General features: G+C 32.6%; 1 protein-coding gene across 2 annotated transcripts in view; it reads left to right on the forward strand.

Annotated features, from left to right (window-relative positions):
- Positions 1-752: 752 nt before the first annotated feature.
- LOC148310069 (glutamate decarboxylase-like) overlaps positions 753-23,559 on the forward strand; it is a 62,953-nt gene continuing 40,146 nt past the window's right edge. Inside the window, exons 1-4 of one of the 2 annotated variants that reach the window (XM_088259070.1) lie at positions 753-820; positions 3,821-3,905; positions 21,435-21,544; positions 22,370-22,496. In XM_088259070.1, coding sequence (XP_088115196.1) covers positions 3,830-3,905; positions 21,435-21,544; positions 22,370-22,496 — 313 coding nt within the window. In that variant the 5' untranslated portion in view covers positions 753-820; positions 3,821-3,829. Of the gene's footprint in view, positions 821-950; positions 1,096-3,820; positions 3,906-21,434; positions 21,545-22,369; positions 22,497-23,559 lie in introns of those variants that run through there. The other variant, XM_088259069.1, reaches the window with a different exon arrangement.

The raw sequence follows: 23,559 nt of genomic DNA on the forward strand, positions 1-23,559 counted from the left end.
AGGTCAACTATAGCCGATAGTTGACCTGATGATGGAAATGGTGATTCCGAAACCGAAAGTCGTAAAGTAGAGTTTTCAAGTGGTATTAAATAAAATGAACGAAGAATGAAAAGAAGAGTGTTTAATAAACAAAATGCCAATACGTCATATTAAAATATAGATTTTAAATATAATATAATAGTATTCATATTTAATTAATCCATTATTTGTTTTTTACAAAAAAAAACTAATCCATTTGAAAAAAATATACTTTTAAAAAGAGGCATTTGAAAAAATATATATTACAACTTACCCCACCTTTTAGATGTTGTTTAAACATTTTTTTAATATTTAACGTCAGCCTCTGTAGGCAGCACGATGGTTAGCACGCTCGGCTACCGTTCTGGAGGTCCCGGGTTCGATTCCCAAGGGGGGTAAAATAAATATAAGTGATTTTTTTCACTGTCATATTTATTCAATATTGCCCTGGACTGGTACCTGAAGCGGAAGGCTGATCACCTTTCCTTCATGTGTAAACGATCAAGATAACACTGCGTTTATATGACGCAGTGCCCTATGCACCATTGGGATGCAGATAAGGGTTTTTTTGTTTTTAAATATTTATTGGGACTAAAAAGAAGAAATTGATTTGTATTAATTGAGAATAAAGTCGTAAATGGCCAAAAAAAGGCACCCGGAAAAAAATATTACAACTTACCCCAATTTATTTTTATTTTCTTTAAACAAATTAAATTTATTTTATAATTTTTTAGGATAAAAAAATAAAACAGCTAAATCAGTCAAGAAATTAATTTGCATTAATTGAGAATAAATTCTTAAGGTATTTATTTTAAAATATTTAATATTTAAAGCATTAAATTTACCCGCTGTAGAATAATCATTTTTTATGTTATTTTTCGCTTTTTATAGACTTAATTTTGATTTGCATTAAAATCATTGTGTGCATTCAGAAACTGAACCTTCAGAGTATAAATCCATCCTTAGAGATACGAGATATTGATTCATACAAAATAGCTAACGCAAGGAATGACTGCAAAGTTTAGTTGGGATCACTTTGTTCATTACTGTAAAACATTTGCAGACAATCTTCAACTGGTAAAATATTATTCATACTTAAAAATGCATGAAAGTAGAGACTATATGTAGATTTTGACACCCAAACACACATGAAGAAGAATATGTTACATGGTATGAAAATCCCAATACCGTATGTTTTTTAAAGGTCCGAAATCCACCAATAAACAGCATCCATGCAGAAAAATTGCGTTATATTGTTTTAAATTTCTTTGACATCTCAACATAGATGAAGAAGAATATGAAAGTCTAGGTATTTACGGGGCTTACGACCGTCATAGGTTGGTTTAAGTGATCACTTTACACACGTGTAACATTCACCAATTCTACCCATGATTGACAACCACACTTCTCAAATTCTTAAATATATATAAATATATATATATATATATATATATATATATATATATATATATATATATATATATATATATATATATATATATATATATATATATATATATATATATATATATATATATAAATATATATATATTTATATATATATATATATATACATATATATATATATAAATATATATATATATATATATATATATATATATATATATATATATATATATATATATATATATATATACATATTTATATATATATATATATATATACATATATATATATATATATATATATATATATATATATATATATATATATATATATATATACATATTTATATATATATATATATATATATATATATATATATATATATATATATATATATATATACATATATATATATATATATATATTTATATTTATATATACATATATATATATATATATATATATATATATATATATATATATATATATATATATATATATATATATATATATATATATATGTATATATATATATGTATATATAAATATAAATATATATATATATATATATATATATATATATATATATATATATATATATATATATATATATATATATATATATATATATATATATATATATATATATATATATATATATATATATATGTATTTATATGGTTCAATTTCGAAATATAGTGCTGAAATCACTAGAATTTTAAAAGCGACATAAATGGTGAGATGTGAGAAGCTTTTTGTGTATAGTATGTGATGTCCAAATCCTGGATTATAATCACATACATGAGATGGACGCTACGCTATGGAGATAACGCTAGAAAAATTTTAAGTCGTAAGTCCCGTAAAATCTGACATCTATGTTGAGATGACAAAAATAATATGAAAAATAACTCCTATTATACGAGATAATCTAGGTTTGTGAACAAGTATTTGAACACACTCAAAATTTTTATAACTATACATTCCAATTATTCCAATTCGTGAGCTTACCAATTTCAAGTATTTGAAATACTCGATCATGCCAAGTATTCCTCGGTCTTCCTCTGCTTCTGTTACTAACCACATTCATCATTTTATCGATAACACTTATCTCAGCCTTACATTATTTCCTTGTATCACAATTGGAACATCTACCATACATCGGCTGTCCAAACTTAAAACACAGTACGGGACATATTTTTGTAGTACGTTTATTTTGCATTTTTGGACTAAGTAGAATCTCCAAAAATGCAAAAAAAAACGTACAAAAAAATGTCCTTTACTGCGTTTTGAGTTTGGACAGCCGACATGCAGAGGCGTGAATACCATATACGCATAAAAGCAGTGCCTACCCTGGATTACTCGCGTTCCACATAAGAATACGATCTTATTCTTTGGGATGGAGGCCTTAGGAGAATATAAGAGGTGTCTGAAGACCCTAAAAAGATGGTCCGACGACGACGACAGTCGCTGTGGGGGGTAAAAATTGGCTGCAAGCAGCAACCGACCGGAAGTAATCGAAGGATACGGAAGAGACCTATATCCCGCAGTGGAGGTCAGAAGGCTAGAGAAGAAGAATGTATGAAGAGATGCATGAACTTGGAAGAGACGAAGATTGTTTGCAAATACAGATTGGTGTGGCGTTCTATTCTCTTTGCCTACCTTTGCGGGGAAGCGGGGAGATGGTTACTTAGTTTTTTTTGTAATTAAAATGTAACTTTGTTTTAAAATCACTTTAAATATTTTATTGTAACTTAATTATAATGTCCACCGGTTTCCAAGCTAACCGCTTCTTTATCAAAACTGATAAATACTAGTATTAATCAGTCTTGGTTAAGTTATAATAAAATAATTATAGTTATTTAAAAAAAAAGTAACATTTTGATTATAAAATGGAAAATCACAAAGTTAGTACTTCAAATATAAATTATTATAATAATAATCATATTTTGGATAATCAATATAACGCCATTTTCGTGAAATAGAACTAAAACTTTGTTTTTAACCACTTTTAGTTTTGGTACCTTTCTCCAATCGGTTTCGACAAGAACTTTGTCATCTTCTGGGATGGACATGAACTTATATTGCTTACCCACGCACTGGATATACCCAGTGGCGTGCACAGAGAATTAATTAGGGTAGGCAGTAAAGGTAGGTATTAAGGTAAGCTAGGTACTACTTAGTAAGGTAGGATAGGTACTGGTTGTGTTCTTATAGGTCACGCGAGTAAGTAAGGATAGTTACTGTTTTTCTACCTTTATGGCAAAAAGGCAAAAAACATATTTTTCTATTACTTTTTTAGTTTTAATTATAAACTAGATTTTTTAAATGTATATGGGTAGTAATCGACTAAATTATACAAATTTATCAAAAAGATAATATTTGATTTGTATTTCAGACCGACAGAATGGCAGCTTTTGGTTCCGGGCCTTCTGGGAGTGGTTACCAGCTCTCGGCGAAGACGGGGCAGATGAAATATGACGGTAAGAAACTAATTTAACAAGGTATTTTAGCATCTTGTTCTCCTTCATGAACACTTTGTCCTCCACTATTAAAAAAATTGGAACATATATCAAAAATCTCCTAACGCTTTATCGATCAAATCAAATTTACATTATTTTTTGACATCGGCGACATAGGCGACACAATTATTTATCAAATTGAATTGAATTGAATTGAACTACACGTGGTTTGTCGCAAACTCCGCGTTATTATTACATGGGGTATTTCAAAAACCCTTCTTCGGAGTGTGCTTAATTTGTAGTTGTTTGAAAGAAGGTTTTTGGTTTTTGAAGAGGGATTTATTTTCTTTTTTTTTTGACATCTCATCAAAGATGAAGAAGAATATGGAAGTCTGGGCATTTACGGGGCTGACGACCGTCACAGGCCAGTTTGACGATTGATCACTTGACACACATGTAACAATCACCAATTCTACCCATTTTCGACAACCACACTACTCAAATTCTTGGAAGTCCTATATATATGATCCAATTTTGAAACATTATTCTTGAATTACTAGAACATCACTAGAGATATGCATTGGTGAGATGAAAAGAAGCTTTTTAGTTACCAGAAACTCTTTTATTAGTATGTGAGGTCCGAATCCTGGATTATAATCACACACACGAGAAACGCCAGAAAATATCATTTTCATTTTTATTATTTTAGCTTATAATTTGACCAGTTAATTTATTTACAAGACAAAAATAACTCCCAAGTGGAGATAATCCAGATTTGTGAACAAGTATTTGGACACACTCGAAATGTTGTAAATCAAATTTATGTTTTGTTCACGGGAGGCATCTATGTTTCGTTAGAGTAAGCTTTCATTTTACAGATCCTTTTATTTACCTGTATACCAAAATATTAATACCCAGACTTCCATATTCTATTACTGCAAAGTAAAAATATTTTTAAAAAAATTACTAAAAAGTAAAAATTAAATTTTAAAGAAAAATTCCGATTGGTTAAAAACGTGATTCAAGGATAACTAGTTGATCCTGACTGCGTTTGACACAATATACCATTAATCAGATTTTGATAGCACCCTAACGAAGCGGCTCTTCCTTAAAACACAATTCGTGCAGCACCAACGTGACATCTATTAATAATTTCTGAAAACAATGGGACCTTAACAAAGGACCTTTGTATACGCATAACCAAAATTTGCCTCCTCACTCATATCGCTCACTTCTTTCAAGAACGTCATAAATCAAAAAACTTGATTTTTCAGGAGAACGTTTTTAAAGTTCAAACATAAAATACAATGGATTAAAAATAAATATCAAGCCACTTATTTAACTTTTTACTGTGCAATAGATCTTTTTAGGTAAAACCTGAATATTTTTTCTCCATTTGAAAAATATTTAGTATATTCAAAAAAATAAATAAACAATACCTTTTCTTCAAAATGCAAAAATAACACTTTCTGCCCTGTAGCGGGTAAATATTAAGTTAAAAATATGCCGCTTTTGCTGGGATATAGTATATTTTCTGGGCATTACGAAAACATACACAACTCAAAATTGACGATTTTTGATTTATGACGTTCTTGAAAGGAGTGAGCGATATGAAACATGTTTTTATTAAGGACCAATAAACGATAAACCTCAACTTAATTTTCTTCAAACCCATGTCACATTTTATGTAATTGTTTTTTTTCCTTAAAAAACCGTTTTTATATTTAAAAAATAATAATTTTTCTTCGAAATAATTATATGGTTATAAAATGAAAATAGTTTTCGAAAGATAAGGAGTTAAAACACTATTGAATTTGGAGTAAAGTCCTTACAATATATTGCCTATACCCAAATTAACCAGCTGTCTGACATATCGCTATGTTTTTTATTTAATACAATGTATTAAAAATGAATATCAAGCCACTCATTGAACTTTTTACTGTGCAACAGATCTTTTTAGGTAAAACCTGAAGGTTTTTTCTCCATTTGAAAAATATTTTGTTTATTTAAAAAAAATAATTATACAATACATTTTCTACAAAATGCAAAAACAACACTTCCTGCCCTGTAGCGGGTAAATATTAAGTTAAAAAATTGCTGCTTTTGCTGGGATATAGTACGTTTTCTGGACATTCCGAAAATATGCACAACTGAAAATTGACGGTTTTTGATTTATGACGTTCTTGAAAGGAGTGAGCGACATGTACTATATATCGTATTTTATTTATTGTTTCGGCATTAACTTTGTGGTAAGACATGTTATAATAATTAAAGAAAACACTTTGTTTTTTACCACTTGAGTTTTTATTAAAGACTACATGTTTCAGAAGTTAAACTTCCATCATTCAGGTCTGTATAGTTATTATACAGACCTGAATGATGGAAGTTTAACTTCTGAAACATGTAGTCTTTAATAAAAACTCAAGTGGTAAAAAACAAAGTGTTTTCTTTAATTATTGTACTATATATCGTAGTCGTACAGGAGAAAATTACCAATTAACAAAACGTAAAATGTTCAGGAGGGCCATTTAAGTCACTTTTGCTCGGCAACAAAATAAACATCAATGCAGTTAGTCATTTTTAACAAGTCAATATATTATACTTCCAAGTTTAAAATCCATTGGGTTTTTTCAGGGCAATATTAAGCTAGTAAGATATCAAATAGTCAATGATCACGTTTTTGTAAGAAATGCACTTGGTCTCTTTTTCTTGAATGACTACGATATGTAGTACAAAAACAATAAAAATAAAAATAAATTATATCACTCACAACCATAAAGAATAACTAATGAGTGTAAGTCCCTCTCCAAGCACAAGAGCTCAGTCTCTTTATTGGAGAGAACTGCATAATCAATTTTAAGTATTATTTTTTGACATCTCATCAAAGATGAAGAAGAATATGGAAGTCTAGGCATTTACGGGGCTAACGACCGTCATAGGCTGGTTTAAGTGATCACTTTACACACGTGTAACATTCACCAATTCTACCCATTATTGACAACCACACTACTCAAATTCTTGGAAGTTCTATATATATGAACCAATTTAGAAACCTTGTTCATGAATAACTAAAACTTCACTAGAGACATCTATTGGTGAGATTTAAAGAAGCTTTTTGCTAAGCAGAAACTCTTATATTAGTATGTGAGATCCGAATCCCGGATTATAATCACACACATGAGAAACGCCAGAAAATACCATTTTCATTTTTATTATTAAGCTTATAATTTGACCAGATAATTTATTTACAACATTTTGAGTGTGTCCAAATACAAAAAAATAATATGAAAATAACTCCTGTAATTGGAGATAATCCAGATTTTGTGAACAAGTATTTGGACACACTCAAAATGTTGTTAATCAATTTTAAGGTTGTTAGAAGTAGAATTTTCTAACATTTTTTTTTTAATTAAAGACAAATAAATATTTGTGTTTTTATTATTTACACTATTATTTCGATTTCATACTATTTCTGTGAGCCTAAGCGGCTCATTGTTAAAAATAGGTATCAAACTGTGGTAGAGTAGGTTCGAACCGAGAAACTCTGACATAAGAGTCCGCGACACTAACCACGGGACCACAACCCGACTGATTTACAAAAAAATATTGTAATTATATTAAATATGTCCGCCTGTAGTGTTAATGGTCAGCATGCTCGGCTACCGTTCTGGAGGTCCCGGGTTCGATTTTTAGAATGGGGGGGTGAAGCAAATGTCATTTTTTCACTCTGATATTTGGTACCTGAAGCGGAGGGCTGATCACCCTTTCTTCATGTTTTAACGATCAAGATCACTCCGTTTATATGATGCCAACTTTATATTTGATTCCATCTTTCCTTCGCGTGTAAACGATCAAGATAACACTGCGTTTATATGATGCAGTGTCCTATGCACCATTGGGGTTCGCTTAAGGGTTTGAAGAAGAAGAATAATTTTAAATACATAAAATAAATAATAAAATAAAACCCTTATCCGCACCCCAATGGTGCATAGGGCACTGCGTCATATAAACGCAGTGTTATCTCGATAGTTTACACATGAAGGAAAGGTGATCAGCCCTCCACTTCGATCGTTTACGCATGAAGGAAAGGTGATCGGCCCTCCGCTTCAGGTACCAGTCCAGGGTAATATTGAATAAATATTAGAGTGAAAAAATCACTTATATTTATTTTACCCCCCTTGGGAATCGATCCCGGGACCTACAGAACGGTAGCCGAGCGTGCTGACCATTACACTACGGAGGCGGACGACATAAAATAAAACATCGAAATAACTATACAATAGTACTGTACAATACAAGATATTGTCTCTTCTTCCGTTCCTCTTTTTTGTATATTTTCATCATGTCTTTTAACCCTCTATTGTCATCTAAAACATCAGGGGAGCAGATAACAGAAAATAATCACAGCCCCTCCCGAAACTGTAGTAACAACAGGAATTTTAATCATCCCCAAAGGAGTACAATACACGGAAGGCATATGCTCCATTCCCATTGTCTATGCTTCGAGAAGTCAAAGACATGTCAGACTTTATCTATGCTTTTGAGTTTTTTCTTCACCCCAGTAGACTTCTAGTTAAAAAAAAAATGTGATAATAATTTTAATTTAAACATTTGTCACAAAAATTACGAGTGCAACTTTGAGACTAACTTACAAACTAACCATCACGCCACTTCCCATAGGGGTAGGCAGAGAGAATAGAACGCGACACCAATCTGTCCTTGCAAACATTCCTCGCCTTTTCCATATTCGTTCATCTCTACATTAGTACCCGCCGATTATACCGGCTCCTGATCTCACCACGAGCAAGAATATAAATACTTGATATATTATTAGATTAAAACCAATATTTTTAGCTTTTCCACTTTATTTTTTATTTGACCAGCGACCGGGTTTCGTCGTTACCGACATCATCAGACTGGTAATACTGTAAATACTTGATTAAATTGTAAATGAGAAAACTTGTTTATTACCACTTGAGTTAAAACAATAAAACAAGTAAAAAAACAAAATAAAATAAAATAAGTTTAATTAACAAGTGTTCTCCTTTCCCAATTTCATCATGTCTTACCACAAATATATAAAGCCGAAAACAAATAAAAATAAATACTTGATAATGACAAGTGTTCTTCTTCTTCTACTCCTATTACCAACCACATAATAATAATAAAGCGCCCTTGAGGTATTTTTTTACGAAAATAACGCTTTATAAGTTATCCAAATTTATTATTATTATTATTAATAATAATAAAACCCTTACCGCACCCCAATGGTGCATAGGGCACTGCTTCATATACACGCAGTGTTATCTCGATAGTTTACACATGAAGGAAAGGTGATCAGCCCTCCACTTCATGTGCCAGTCCAGTGTAATATTGAATAAATATTAGAGTGAAAAAATCACCTAAATTTATTAAACCCCCCTGGGAATCAAACCCGGGACCTCTAGAACGGTAGCCGAGCATGCTGACCATTACACTACGGAGGCAGACAACCACATACGCCTCATAAATTTGTATGACCGTTATTTTCTCACTCATTCGATCCAAGTGTCCAAACCATGTCAACATACCTTTCTTAATTTTATCTATAATGCATAATCTCAACCGTGCATTCATTCCTTACATCACCATTAGAACATCAACCATGCATAGTTTTGCCGTACTGAGAGATCGCATTCTGACTGCATTCAGTCTACTTTCATCCTTCTTTTGCCAACTCCGTACTTCACTTCCATACATTAGGGTTTGTCGAAAAATAGGCAAAAAAAGAATATAATAAAATAATAATAATAATAATAAAACCCTTATCCGCACCCCAATGGTGCGTAGGGCACCATTGCGTCATATAAACGCAGTGTTATCTTGATCATTTTTACACATGAAGGAAAGGTGATCAGCCCCCCGCTAGTCCAGGGTAATATTGAATAAATAACTATTATTTTTCCATATTTTCCATATTTTATATATTTTTCCGCTTTCATTTTATTTGACAAGTCACCGGGTTTCAACATTAACGATTTATACCTACATAATCAGGCATCACTAGTCTAATGATGTTGGTAACAACGAAACCTGTTCACCGGTTAAATTATTAAAAGTGGAGAAAATGTATTAACAACATTTTGAGTGTGTCCAAATACTTGTTCACAAATCTGGATTAACACTCAAAATGTTGTAAATAAATTATCTGGTCAAATTATAAGCTCAAATGATAAAAATGAAAATGATATTTTCTGCCGTTTCTCGTGTGTGTGATTATAATCTAGGATTCGGACCTCACGTACTAATAAAAGAGTTTCTGCTCAGTAAAAATCTCTTTTTCTTCTTACCAATATAGATGTCTCTAGTGAAGTTCTAGCGATTCAAGAACAATGTTTCGAAATGGGTTCATATATATATATAGAACTTCCAAGAATTTGAGTAGTGTGGTTGTCAATGATGGGTAGAATTGGTGAATTTTACACGTGTGTAAAGTGATCATCTGAACCAGCCTATGACGGTCGTCAGCCCCGTAAATGCCCAGACTTCCATATTCTTCTTCATCTTTGATGAGATGTCAAAAAATAATATAAGAAAATGTATAGTTATTATTTCATTATGTTAAATGCAGTTCCACCAAGAAATGCCAGTACGAAGCTCAAATCTAAAGAACAGTACTATTAACAATACCTTACGTCTAAGTGCAGATAATACTTGACGACTTTAAGACAAAGGATCAAGATTAAAATGTCCACTGGACTTGGAGCTTTTTAATTTTCCCGCCTTGCAAAGAATTGCCACGTTACTTCCGGTACGATTGGCGCGCTTTAATTTCAAATATTTCATATTCTTTTTGACATTTCAACATTCTTATTGAAAGTAAAAAACTTTTATTTTTTCCTGTTGTATTTTTGCTGTCGTTCTAATTTACAATTGTAACGAGTATGATATATGTATAACACAGTTGTATTGTAGAGCGAATGGATAGCGAGAGAATGACTGTCAATGTCAAATGCAATACCAATCATCATTGGCTAGTTTAATTGATCACCTTGTTCACCTTGTAACATACACCATTCGAAATTCCCATCTCAATACACATTAATAAATATCAATACAAGAAAATATACTTAGAAAATATATGTGGCGAATGTGAGCGGGAAAACAGAACGAAGAACACCGAAAAAGACTTGGCACGATTAGATCAATCAGAACCTAAAATCTGGCGGCATCAAAAGTCTGGGTTTCACAAGTGCCTTCATTCCTTTTTAGTACTTTAACCTATTTATGTATTCAGAAGCCTCTGACAAAATGATAACTTTTATCTTTACTTGATAATGCAAATACGTCATAACTCTTTTCATCTACGACCAAAGTTATAATTTCGGAGCATATATATCTTGATTGATATATAATTTTCGATTCAATATATCACTCACTCCTTTCAACAACGTCATAAATCAAAAAACTAGATTTTTCAGGAAAACGTTTTTAAAGTTTAAAAATATAATACAATGTATTCAATATAAATACCAAGCCACTTATTGAACTTTTTACTGTGCAACAGATCTTTTTAGGTAAAACCTTAATATTTATTCTCCATTTGGAAAATATTTAGTATTTTTAAAAAAATAATTAAACAATACGTTTTCTTCAAAATGCAAAAACAACACTTTCTGCCCTGTAGCGAGTAAATATCAAGTTAAAAATATGCCTTTTTTTCTGGGATATAGTACATTTTTTGGGCATTCCGAAAACATGCACAACTGAAAATTGTCAATTTTTGAATAATGACGTTCTTGAAAGGAGTGAGCGATGTTATAACACATATCATGTCACATAGCTCATTTATTGGTCTTATTCGTCTTGTCATATTTTCAAAATTAGACACCACAAAATACGATAGATATTTATATCCTATTGCCTCATCAATTTTTATCAACTGAATACCTTCTTTGGCACATTCTGCTGCAAATTTAAATTTATCTTCTTTTTTTTTTAATTGGACATACCCACACTAAATGACGGACATCTTGTAATGACATCTCATCACATTCACAAGCAGAGTTTTGTCTAATTTTAAAACGGAAGAGGTATTCTCGAAATGCTTCATGACCCGTAAAAATGTGATAAAAAACTAACTAACTAACCATCACACCGCTTCCGTTCATGCATCTCCTCGTACATACCCGCCGATTGTTACGACTCCTAACCTGACCTCTTTCAAGTATTTGGCATACCTGATCGTGCCATGTTATCCTCGGTTTTCCTCTGCTCCATTTTCCATTTACATTCGCCTCATAAATTTGTTTTACCGTTCTTTCCTCACTCATTCGTTCTACATGTCCGAACCATCTCAACACACCTTTCTTAATTTTATGGATAATGCTTATCTCAGCTTTGCATTCCTTCTTTATTTCACTATTCGCACATCTATCATACATCGTTTTGTCGCACATTCTTCTGAGAGATCGCATTTCGACTGCATTCAGTCTACTTTCATCCTTCTTTTGCCAACTCCAAAAACTTGATGCTTGAAACAAATGAATTTTAATTATTTTGGTTTATTTATTCATAAAAAAAAATTAAAAAATGAGAAACAGCTCCTACCCCCTCTTCAACCTTTAACGTCCCAAAGACACAAACCTTAAATTTAGACTTAGATTCACATACGGCGTTCGAAAATATAATAAGTTTAAAAAAAAAACGAAATTCCGAAAACGTAATATCCCCCCGAAATGCAGATAAGAGAAGTGCCAGACCGGATATGACGCCGTCTGTATAGCACCGCAGCGCCGCCGGTGACGGAAGCGGCACGCGTGCGCCGGAAGTCGTACCGGATGGCGTAACGGAAGTGACGCCATTTCCACAGCCCCGAAGCTTGCGCCGTAATGGCCCGGAAAATTGCCTGTTAAATGATAAGCTTACCGAGTCTGAGCGAGTATTAATGCTATAATTCCATCAGGGTTTGTTAAATCATATTCTATGTAAACACAAAAAAAAACTAACTAACTAACTAACCGTCACGCCGCTTCCCCGCAGGAGTAGGCAGAGAGAATAGAGCGCCACACCACTCTGTCCTTGCAAACATTCTTCGCCTCTTCCACGTTCATGCATCTCCTCATACATACCCGCCGCATGTAAACTCACTAATAAGGCAAATAAATGAACTAAGTGACAAACTTGATTGACAACATTTAGAGTGTGTCCAAATATTTGATCACAAATTTGGATTATCTCTACTTTCAAACTAACAAAGGATTTCAAACTTATATGAATAATATATTGACTTGTTAATAATGACTAAATGCATTGATGTTTATTTTGTTGCCAAGCAAACGTGAATGAAATGGTCCTCCTGAACATTTTGCATTTTGTTAGTTGATCACTTTCTCCTGTACGACTACGATATATATGTACATATTTATATAAATATATATATTTATATAAATATATATATATATATATATATATATATATATATATATATATATATATATATATATATATATATATATGTAAATATATATATATATATATATATATATATATATATATATATATATATATATATATATATATATAAATGTCCGCCTCTGTAGTGTAATGGTCAGCACGCTCAGCTACCGTTCTGGAGGTCCCGGGTTCGATTCCCAAGGGGGGTAAAATAAACATAACTGATTTTTTCACTGTAATATTTATTCAATATTACCATGGACTGGTACCTGAAGCGGAGGGCTGATAACCTTTCCTTCATGTGTAGAAACGATTAAGATAACAATGCGTTTATATGACACAGTGCCCTATGCACCATTCGGGTGCGGATGAGGGTTTTATTATTATATTTATATATATATATGTATTTTTTTTTTACGCGATCGAAATCAGCCCGCGACACCCATTGACTTACGCTCGATCAGCCCCGCATGAAACGTATTAAGAAACTTCTTACATTCAATGCAGTGCCCTATACACCATTGGATGATGATAACTGTTAGAAGAAGAACATTATTACATATGAAAAGCTTACTAAAACTAACACTGAAGTCACCCCTCGTCTCTAGATACAAGCTTTTGATATGTCGGGGGTAGCGAATCAACCCTTGGTAGAGAATTAATTAAACGCGGTTTAGGAATGTCAGAATTTCCAATTGGGGATCGGTAAAAGGTAGTGTTCACAAGTATCTGCCCTCCGTTTATCGCACTTCGGAAACAGGGATACTATTGGAAATACCCATAAGTAATATTCTCCCATAACTACTACTACAACTCGGCTGTCCAAATTTAAAACACTGTAAGGGACATATTTTGTAGTACGTTTTTTTTTGCATTTTTGGACTAAGTAGAGTTTACTTAGTCCATAAATGCAAAAAAAACGTACTACAAAAAAAATGTCCCTTACTATGTTTTAAATTTGGACAGCCGAACTACCATCACGCCGTTTTCCCGAAGGGGTAGGCAGAGAGGATGGAACGCCACACTCTTCTGTCCTGACATACACTCCTCGCCTCCTTCACATCCATACATACATCTAGTCATACATGCCCTCCGATTACGCAGACTTTTGACACCGCCAGATTTTAGGTTCTGATTGATCTGATCGTGCCAAGTCTTTTTCGGTCGTCCTCGTTCTGTTTTCCCTCTCACATTCGCCACATATATTTTCTAAGTCATTCTCTCGTTATTCATTCGCTCCACATGTCCATACCACCGCAAAGAACTCTCCCATAAGCTACTCAAATATACCTTAATAATATACCTTTACGTATATTATTTAAGAAAACACTTGTTTTTTTACCACTTGAGTTTATTTTATGAAAACTAGTTTTGGAAGCATAGCTTCCATTTTCAGGTCTAAATGTAAACTAAAACATGTAAATAAATATCTGTTCTATAAATATTAAATTAAAACACATCGCTAGTGAGCGAGGAGTGCCTTTCAAGAACGTCATAAATCAAAAAACTTGATTTTTCAGGAGAACGTATTTAAAGTTTAAAAATAAAATACAATGTATTAAAAATAAACATCAAGCCACTTACTGAACTTTTTACTGTGCAACAGATCTTTTTAGGCAAAACCTGAAGGTTTGAAAAATATTATGTATATTTAAAAAAAATAATTAAACAATACCTTTTCTTCAAAATGCAAAAACAACACTTTCTGCCCTATAGCGGGTAAATATTAAGATAAAAATTTGACTCTTTTGCTGGGATATAGTACATATTCTGGGCATTCCGAAAACATGCACAACTGAAAATTGACGATTTTTGATTTATGACGTTCTTGAAAGGAGTGACCGACATGTCAAGTATTCACAGTTATTATTTTATTCTATAAAATGCAGTTCTACCAAGAAATGTCAGTACAAAACATAAAATCTAATGAAATCAATACCTCAATTCAAATTGCAAAACTAAATGTACCATTATGTGTGAATAAATATGAAAAGAGGAAATTTCAAGGTAGTTGATGAGTTTTCACGATAAATTGAAAAAGAATGCACAGAACTCGGAGAAGGAAGTGAAATGGAATACAGTGAATGCCACAAATCCTCCCCAACCCTCTCCAAATGTAAATAATGAAAAATTAGTTTAGAATCCCCGCCATAAATTACACTTAAGTACACGGCAGTTCATGGCGTACAGGGGTGCAAAACCTACCCTCATTTGCTATATTCCTAGAGAATAATATTTTAATTCCCAATTTTTTATGTAGTTCTCACTATATTTTATTTATTGTTTCGGCATTAACTTTGTGGTAAGACATGTTACAATGATCAAAGAAAACACTTGTTTTTTACCACTTGAGTTTTATTATAGACTACATGTTTCAGAAGTTAAACTTCCATCATTCAGGTCTGTATAATAACTATATTATACGTTATTATACAGACCTGAATGATGGAAGTTTAACTTCTGAAACATGTAGTCTATAATAAAACTCAAGTGGTAAAAAACAACTGTTTTCTTTAATCATTAGTTCTCTAAATAATAATAATAATAATAATAAAACCCTTTTCTGCACCCCAATGGTGCATAGGGCACTGCGTCATATAAACGCAGTGTTATCTTGATCGTTAACACACAAAGGAAGATAAGCCCTCCGTTTTGGGTACCAATCCAGGGTTATATTGAACAAATATTATAGTGAAAAAATCACTTATTTTTATTCGACTTCCACCCCCCCCACTGGGAATCGAATCCGGAACCTCCAGAACGGTAAACGAGTGTGCTGACCATTACACTACGGAGTTGGACAAATATCATTTTTTGCAAAGCACCCAAAATTGAGTGATACATACCACAAACAATTGGTATTTTTTTTATAATTAGGTATGTTCATTATATTTTGTTTTATTTTTTCAAGTGCTTTATGATTGCATTATTGATTTATTATACATTATAACTAACTAACTAACTAACTAACTAACCATCACGCCGCTTCCCCGCAGGGGTAGACAGAGAGAATCGAACGCCACACCACTCTGTCTTTGCAAACATTCTTTGCCTCTTCTACATTCATGCATCTCCTCATACATACCCGACGATTATTACGACTCCTGATCCGGCCGCTTTCAAGTATTTGACATACCTGATTGTGTCAAGTTTTCCTCGGTCGTCCTCTGCTTCTTTTTCCAACTACATTCGCCTCATAAATTTGTTAAACCGTTCTTTCTTCACTCATACGCTCCACATGTTCAAACCATCTCAACACACCTTTCTTAATTTTATCGATAATGCTTATCTCAGCCTTACATTCTTTCCTTATCTCATCATTCGAACATCTATCAAACATCGTTTTGCCACACATTCGTCTGAGCGATCGCATTTCGACTGCATTCAGTCTGCTTTCATCCTTCTTTTACCAACTCCATGCTTCGCTTCCATACATAAGGGTTGGAACCAGAACTCCATTGTGTACTGCCAGTTTAATTATATTTTATTAAAATACCAATAAATAAATAAAATAAAAAGCTCCTACCACCTTCATCCTTCAACGTCCTGAGGACACAACTCCAAAATTTAGATTTTCATAATAATGTCAATAACACAAAATGCCGCCACAAAAACAGTGCAGAGGCACCTTTCGGAATGCGTTGCGAACCTCATCTTCGGGATTAGGTCTGAATCCCCGTTTTGTCAGTTGAAATAAGACATTAAATCCGGGAAGCTTTGCGTCATGATATAAACGCCATTTTTCTATTTCCTTTACCATACAGAGGGGCGAAAATCGATACCAACCATAATTATCCTCAAGGGTGGTTTTATGGGACTCTGGGATGTGTGTGTATATATATATAAATATATATATATATATATATATATATATATATATATATATATATATATATATATATATATATATATATATATATATATATATATATATATACATATATATATATATATACATATATATATATATATATATATATATATATATATATATATATATATATATATATATATATATATATGAATATTCAAATATCGTTGTATTCATTATAATACCATCTTTTATCATTTTGGCAAATTACAATATATGTTAATTTAGATTGAAATTACGTAAGCGCAATGATTGTTTCGTCTAATTCATTTTAAAAATAAAATAAATAAAAAAATCTGTTTTCAACAAATCAATTAGACAAAACAATGTGTGCGCATAAAAAATTACAATTTTAATTCTTGCTATTTGTCGAAATGATAGTAAAGTTGCTTTCAATTTTATTCAAACAGTATTTGAATAAAATTTGTTTTAGTAAAAAGCTTGGTATGAAGTGAGTTCCGGTACCTTTTTTGTATAAAAAAGCCCTGTATATATATATATACATATATATATATATATATATATATATATATATATATATATATATATATATATATATATATATATATATATATATATATATATATATATATATATATATATATATATATATATATATATATATATATATATATATATATATATATATATATATATATATATAATATATATATAAATAATAGTTCGTATTCATTGTAATATATGCTTACTAAAGAAATAAGTGATTTTTTCACTCAAATATTTATTCAATATTACTCTGGACTGGTACCGGAAGCGGAGGGCTGATCACCTTTCCTTCGTGTGTTATGTGACAAGATAACACTGCGTTTACATGATGCAGTGCCCTATGCACCATTGGGGTGCGGATAAGGGTTTGAATGAATGAAAGAAAAAAAAGAAAAAAAAAAGAAAATAAAAAGGGAACAGGACATACTGAAAGTTCCCCGTTTATTTGATCAGTATTTGAAATACAAACCCTTATGTTTGCTACAAACTGATGTGTAGTGTATGGAGTATAGCACTGCGAGTACAGTACACAAAATCACCCTCCACATCCCCTAACACAGGATTAACTAAAACTCACTCCCGGGGAAATTACTCCCACAACATGTCATTCCAAATACATGGTGATTACAAAAAGAGTATTTTTAAAATTATTTTTTTAAACTATATATCGTAGTCGTACAGGAGATAGTGACCAACTAATGTAACGTTAAATGTTCAGGAGGGCCATTTAAGTCACTTTTGCTTTGGCAAGAAAATAAACATCAATGCAGTTAGTCATTTTTAACTAATCAATATATTATACTTCCAAGCTTAAAATCCTTTAGGATTTTTTTCAGGGCAATATTAAGCTAGTAAGATATCAAATAGTCGACGATCACGTCTTTGTAAAAAATGCACTTGGTCACTTTCTCCTGTATGACAACGATAATACCATATTTTGAGTATGTCATTTTTTTTTATATTCTTCCCTTATTTTAAAAGGTTTTTTTAAATATGCAAATTTAAATAAAATTAAATATGAAATGATTTTGATTTGAAAGGCGCTTTGGCGTAGTTAGGTAGATGCTCGACTGCGGAACTGGCGTCGAGAGTTCGATTCCCGCTAATTGCAAAATAAATTTAAGAAACGTTTATTTTCAATTGGTCTGGGTGATTGTGATGTATTTATCACATTCACCTTTCCTATACTTACTATCCTACCTGCAGACAAGCCTCTAAAAATAGAGACTTTGCGGGTTATTCCTTTAAAAAAAAAATGGATTCATTTACTAAGTAGAAAATTACTATTTAATAAAATACATACATTTAACTATGGTAACCAGTGAAGAAAGAACAGTGAACTGTTAGTAATAAAAACAGAGCAAGACCGAGGAAAAATTGGCATGATCAGTACTTCGAATACTTGGTCATGAGTTTGATAAGGAGTCGGAATCATCTGCCTAGCCCTGCGGGAAACCGTGGTGATGCTAATTAATTTTTTTTAATAATATTGATGGAACGTGGATTCATTTACCAAATAGACAAATAGTATTTAGTAAAATATATTGAATTATTTCAACGGTAATTAGTCCCAAATACAAGCCTTGCGGTAATCCAGAATCAGTTTGGTCAGTTTATTTGGTTTACAATGTTTTAGGAGCGTCCAAATTTTTGTTTTATATTAAAATATGTGAACCTGCTTTTAAAATTTAAAAAAAAAAACATGTTCAAAACTTGTGCGATCCTTAATGACAAATGGCATCGAATGCACAGCGGACACCGCAGTAACAAAAACCGCACTAAGAGTGTCGCACTGTACTCTTTAAAACAGGCCGCAAAGTCTTCACCAAGAAAAAGAAGAAAAATAAATATCTTCTTCTTCCTAGATCCAACTTCTTTCTAGACCCAACTGTGCGGTTGTCAATCATGGATAGAATAGTGAATGTTGCACGTGTTTATAATGATCACTTAACCAGCCCTTGACAGGTCGTGAACCCTGTAAATACTAAGACTTTCATCTTCTTCTTCACCTATGTTGAAATGTCAAAATAATATTTTATTATGTACGAAGACTTTTTGGTGACCCTGTGCTGAATTAATACGGGAATAAAACCATCGACCTTATTTAAGGGAGACTGAAGGCGCTCATTAAATAGTTCAATAAGAAGTGTCACTTTGACAGCTCTGCTACTTACTTACTGCGAGCTCCCCTTAAGCATTAAGTGTTCCTTTTATAAAGCGAAGTGGAGGCGCACTTTAAGACATGAAAAAATCGTGGGTTTTTTTTATCAATTTTATCTTAGCGGTCTTAAGGGTGTATTCGCAAATATAAAAATTGAGTATATGACCGACTGTGGGTCACACATCGTTCACTCCTTTCAACAACGTCATAACTCAAAAATCATCAATTTTCAGTTTTGCATGTTTTCGGAATGCCCATAAAATGTACTATATCCCAGCAAAAGCGGCATATTTTTAACTTAATATTTACCCGCTACAGGCCAGAAGGTGTTGTTTTTGCATTTTGAAGAAAATGTGTCGTTTAGTTATTTTTTTAAATATACAAAATATTTTTCAAATGGAGAAAAAACTTTCAGGTTTTACCTAAAAAGATCTATTGTAAATTTGGAGTAAATTCCTTAAAATATATTGCCTATACTTAAATTAACCAGCTGCCTGACATATATAAAATAAAACCCATTCGGGGATCCAACATAAATGATCTGAGAAGTTACTTCATGGAAAGATTTATATCTAGTGATAAGTTATATTTTCTTATATTATTTTTTGACATTTCATCAAAGATGAAGAAGAATATGGAAGTCTGGGCATTTACGGGGCTTACGACCGTCATAGGCTGGTTTGAGTGATCACTTTACACACGTGTAACATTCACCAATTCAATTCATTAGAATTGGTGAATGTTACACGTGTGTAAAGTGATCACTCAAACCAGCCTATGACGGTCGTAAGCCCCGTAAATGCCCAGACTTCCATATTCTTCTTCATCTTTGATGAAATGTCAAAAAATAATATGAAAATAACTCCTGTAATTGGAGATAATCCAGATTTTGTGAACAAGTATTTGGACACACTCAAAATGTTGTATATTTTCTTATTTTGTTTTTACCCTATGTTTGTTATATTTTCTCATTTTTTATATTTTCTCATTTGTTTATTTTAAATAAGTAATAAATAATTTGTCCGCCTCCGTAGTGTAATGGTCAGCACGCTCGGCTACCGTTCTGGAGGTCCCGGGTTCGATTCCCAAGGGTGGTGAAATAAATATTAGTGATTTTTTCACTGTCATATTTATTCAATATTACCCTGGACTGGTACCTGAAGCGGAGGGCTGATCACCTTTCCTTCATGTGTAAACGATCAAGATAACACTGCGTTTATATGACGCAGTGCCCTATGCACCATTGGGGTGCGGATAAGGGTTTTATTTTATATATTATTTATAATAAATAATATTCTTACCTTATGTTTCTCTCATTTATTTCTTTTAAATATGCTTTTTATGCCTATTTATTATACCTATTTATTGTTTTTATATTTTGCCATAAATTAGTATTAGTTTTGGGTATGTAAAAAAATTGTTACTTCATTATTTTTTTCCAGTCTTGTTAACCTTAATATTATGTCCCAAAATGAGAAATAGAAATTTCTCTTCGGGAATATTATATGTATATATGACTTATGTGTGTAATATCTTTTGAAATAAATAAATAAATAAATTGTTCGCGTTGTTCCAGAGATTCTGCCCATGAGAGAGGATGGCTTCCCGCAGACGAAGGAGTTCCTGATGAAGGTCATAGACGTCCTAATGGAGTACGTCAAGAATACCAATGACAGGAATGAGAAGGTAAAGAACAACATTATGTTTTATCTCATCAATGAAATGTGCCCATCAAACCTCCAAATCGACTTATCAGGGACGCATAGGGAATCGCTTTTGTATGAATCAAAGCACATTGGATCACATCAAAGCTAAAGCCCTGTTTTGTGTCAGCTGGGACACAAAATGCCGAACCCTCTTCTAGTGGATCGGAAGGCCTGTTGACGACAGTCAGCAGTCCGGCTTCTCCTGAGGAGTGCAACGTAGTTTCCTCCCAGCAACGAGCAAATGCTGACAAGTTCTTGATTGGCCCATACTAGATTATCCATCCTGTTCCAAACGCAGATTATTTAAAAAATGTTTATTGCCCCTCCCATTGGAAGCTGGCGACCATCTCCACGAACTCCACACGACCCTAGACCAGCCTCATGAGGGATGCTGCCTCCGGTATTCCAAACCACTGTCTAAGATTTTCGAGCCATAAATTTCTTTTATGCCCCAAGCCCCGTCTGCCCTCCACCTTTCCCTCTACTAAAAGCCGTAGAAGGACATATTTTTTTCCACGGAATATGTGGCCAAAGTATGTGGCTTTTCGGTTGTTAACAGTGGACAGCAGTTCTCCATCTAAATACAATATTGATCTATAAACTTTGTACAAAATAAGCAAGATAAATAATAAATGCAGCTCCTATCTTAAAAAAATATCGTGTGATTGTGGAAGCTGAATAAAAAAACCTCAAAGATGAAGTCGCTCACGATCCAAAGTTTTGGTGTTAGGATTGATGTCTGATGTCGATTAGGATTCAGAACGTTGCTGCGTGAAGTGGCCCTGAACGTTTGTGTCTTCACCAGGTCTTGGAGTTCCACCACCCCGAGGAGATGAAGTCTCTGCTGGACTTGGAGCTGCCTGAGAGGGGCCTGCCGCTGCAGCAGCTGGTGCAAGACTGCGCCACAACCCTCAAGTACCAAGTCAAAACTGGTGAGCCTCCACACCTATTACTTTGCATGACTCTTATCTGTACCACATAAAATTTTTGAAATCCGAAAAAATCTAAATTCTAATTTAATAAATAATATATTGTTTCAAAATTCTTCACCTTTGCTTTCCATTTTTCCTTTATTTTCATACTCCACCCTTTGAATAACCCCCTCCACCTAACTTACCCCTCTTCTTATTTATAGAACAGTTTTTTTATATTTTAGTTATTATTCAGACCTGACGATGAAAGTTTAGCTTCCAAAACTAGTAATCATTAATAAACTCAAGTGGTATAAAATCATGTGTTTCCTTAGTCATTTTAACATGTCTTACCACAAAGTAAATGCCGAAACAATAAATAAAATATGGTATACTATCACACAATTCCAAATGATTATTTTTTTCCATGTTTCTACTCATAGTAAAGAGAACCATTCCATTATTTCCGAAAATAATACGTACAATAATAATCCATCATTATTGGCTATAGTATCGAATCAATAGCTCAATAGGGCGGGAAAACGAAAATAAAGGAGACCGGATGTGGATAAAAGCGCGCCAAATATCGGCTTATTCCAGATGGCCGCCGCCGCCGATTACTTCCGGTGTTCTCAGTTCGAATGCAGAGAAATAAAATGTGTTTTACGACGAAACCGGGGTTAGAAGTCCAATATTTCTTAGACAGGCTCTTTTAATGGGTTTTTTCGTCTTACTACATAGTGATTAGGCTTGCCATATTTATGGATAACATTTATAGAAGTAATTAAACTTTATGGTCATATTATATTTTTTCATGACAAAAATCAATGATTGTGACAAAAAAATAATGAAAATAATATTGGATAATTTATATAACGCCATTTTCGTAAAATACGGTACTACCTAAAAAAGAGAGGTGTGTTAATATGGTTTGGACATGTGGAACGAACAGTAAAATAAATTTGTGAAGCCAATGTAGTTGAAAATAGAAGCAGAGAGAGCCGGAGAAAACTTGGTATGTTCAAGCATTTCAAATATAAATTGGTCAGATTAGGAGTTAGAATAATTGATGGGTATGTATGAA

This window comes from Brachycentrus maculatus, unplaced genomic scaffold (genome assembly GCF_059751285.1).
Source record: "Brachycentrus maculatus isolate JH-2025_06_01 unplaced genomic scaffold, ASM5975128v1 h1tg000109l, whole genome shotgun sequence".
Taxonomy (NCBI): domain Eukaryota; kingdom Metazoa; phylum Arthropoda; class Insecta; order Trichoptera; family Brachycentridae; genus Brachycentrus; species Brachycentrus maculatus.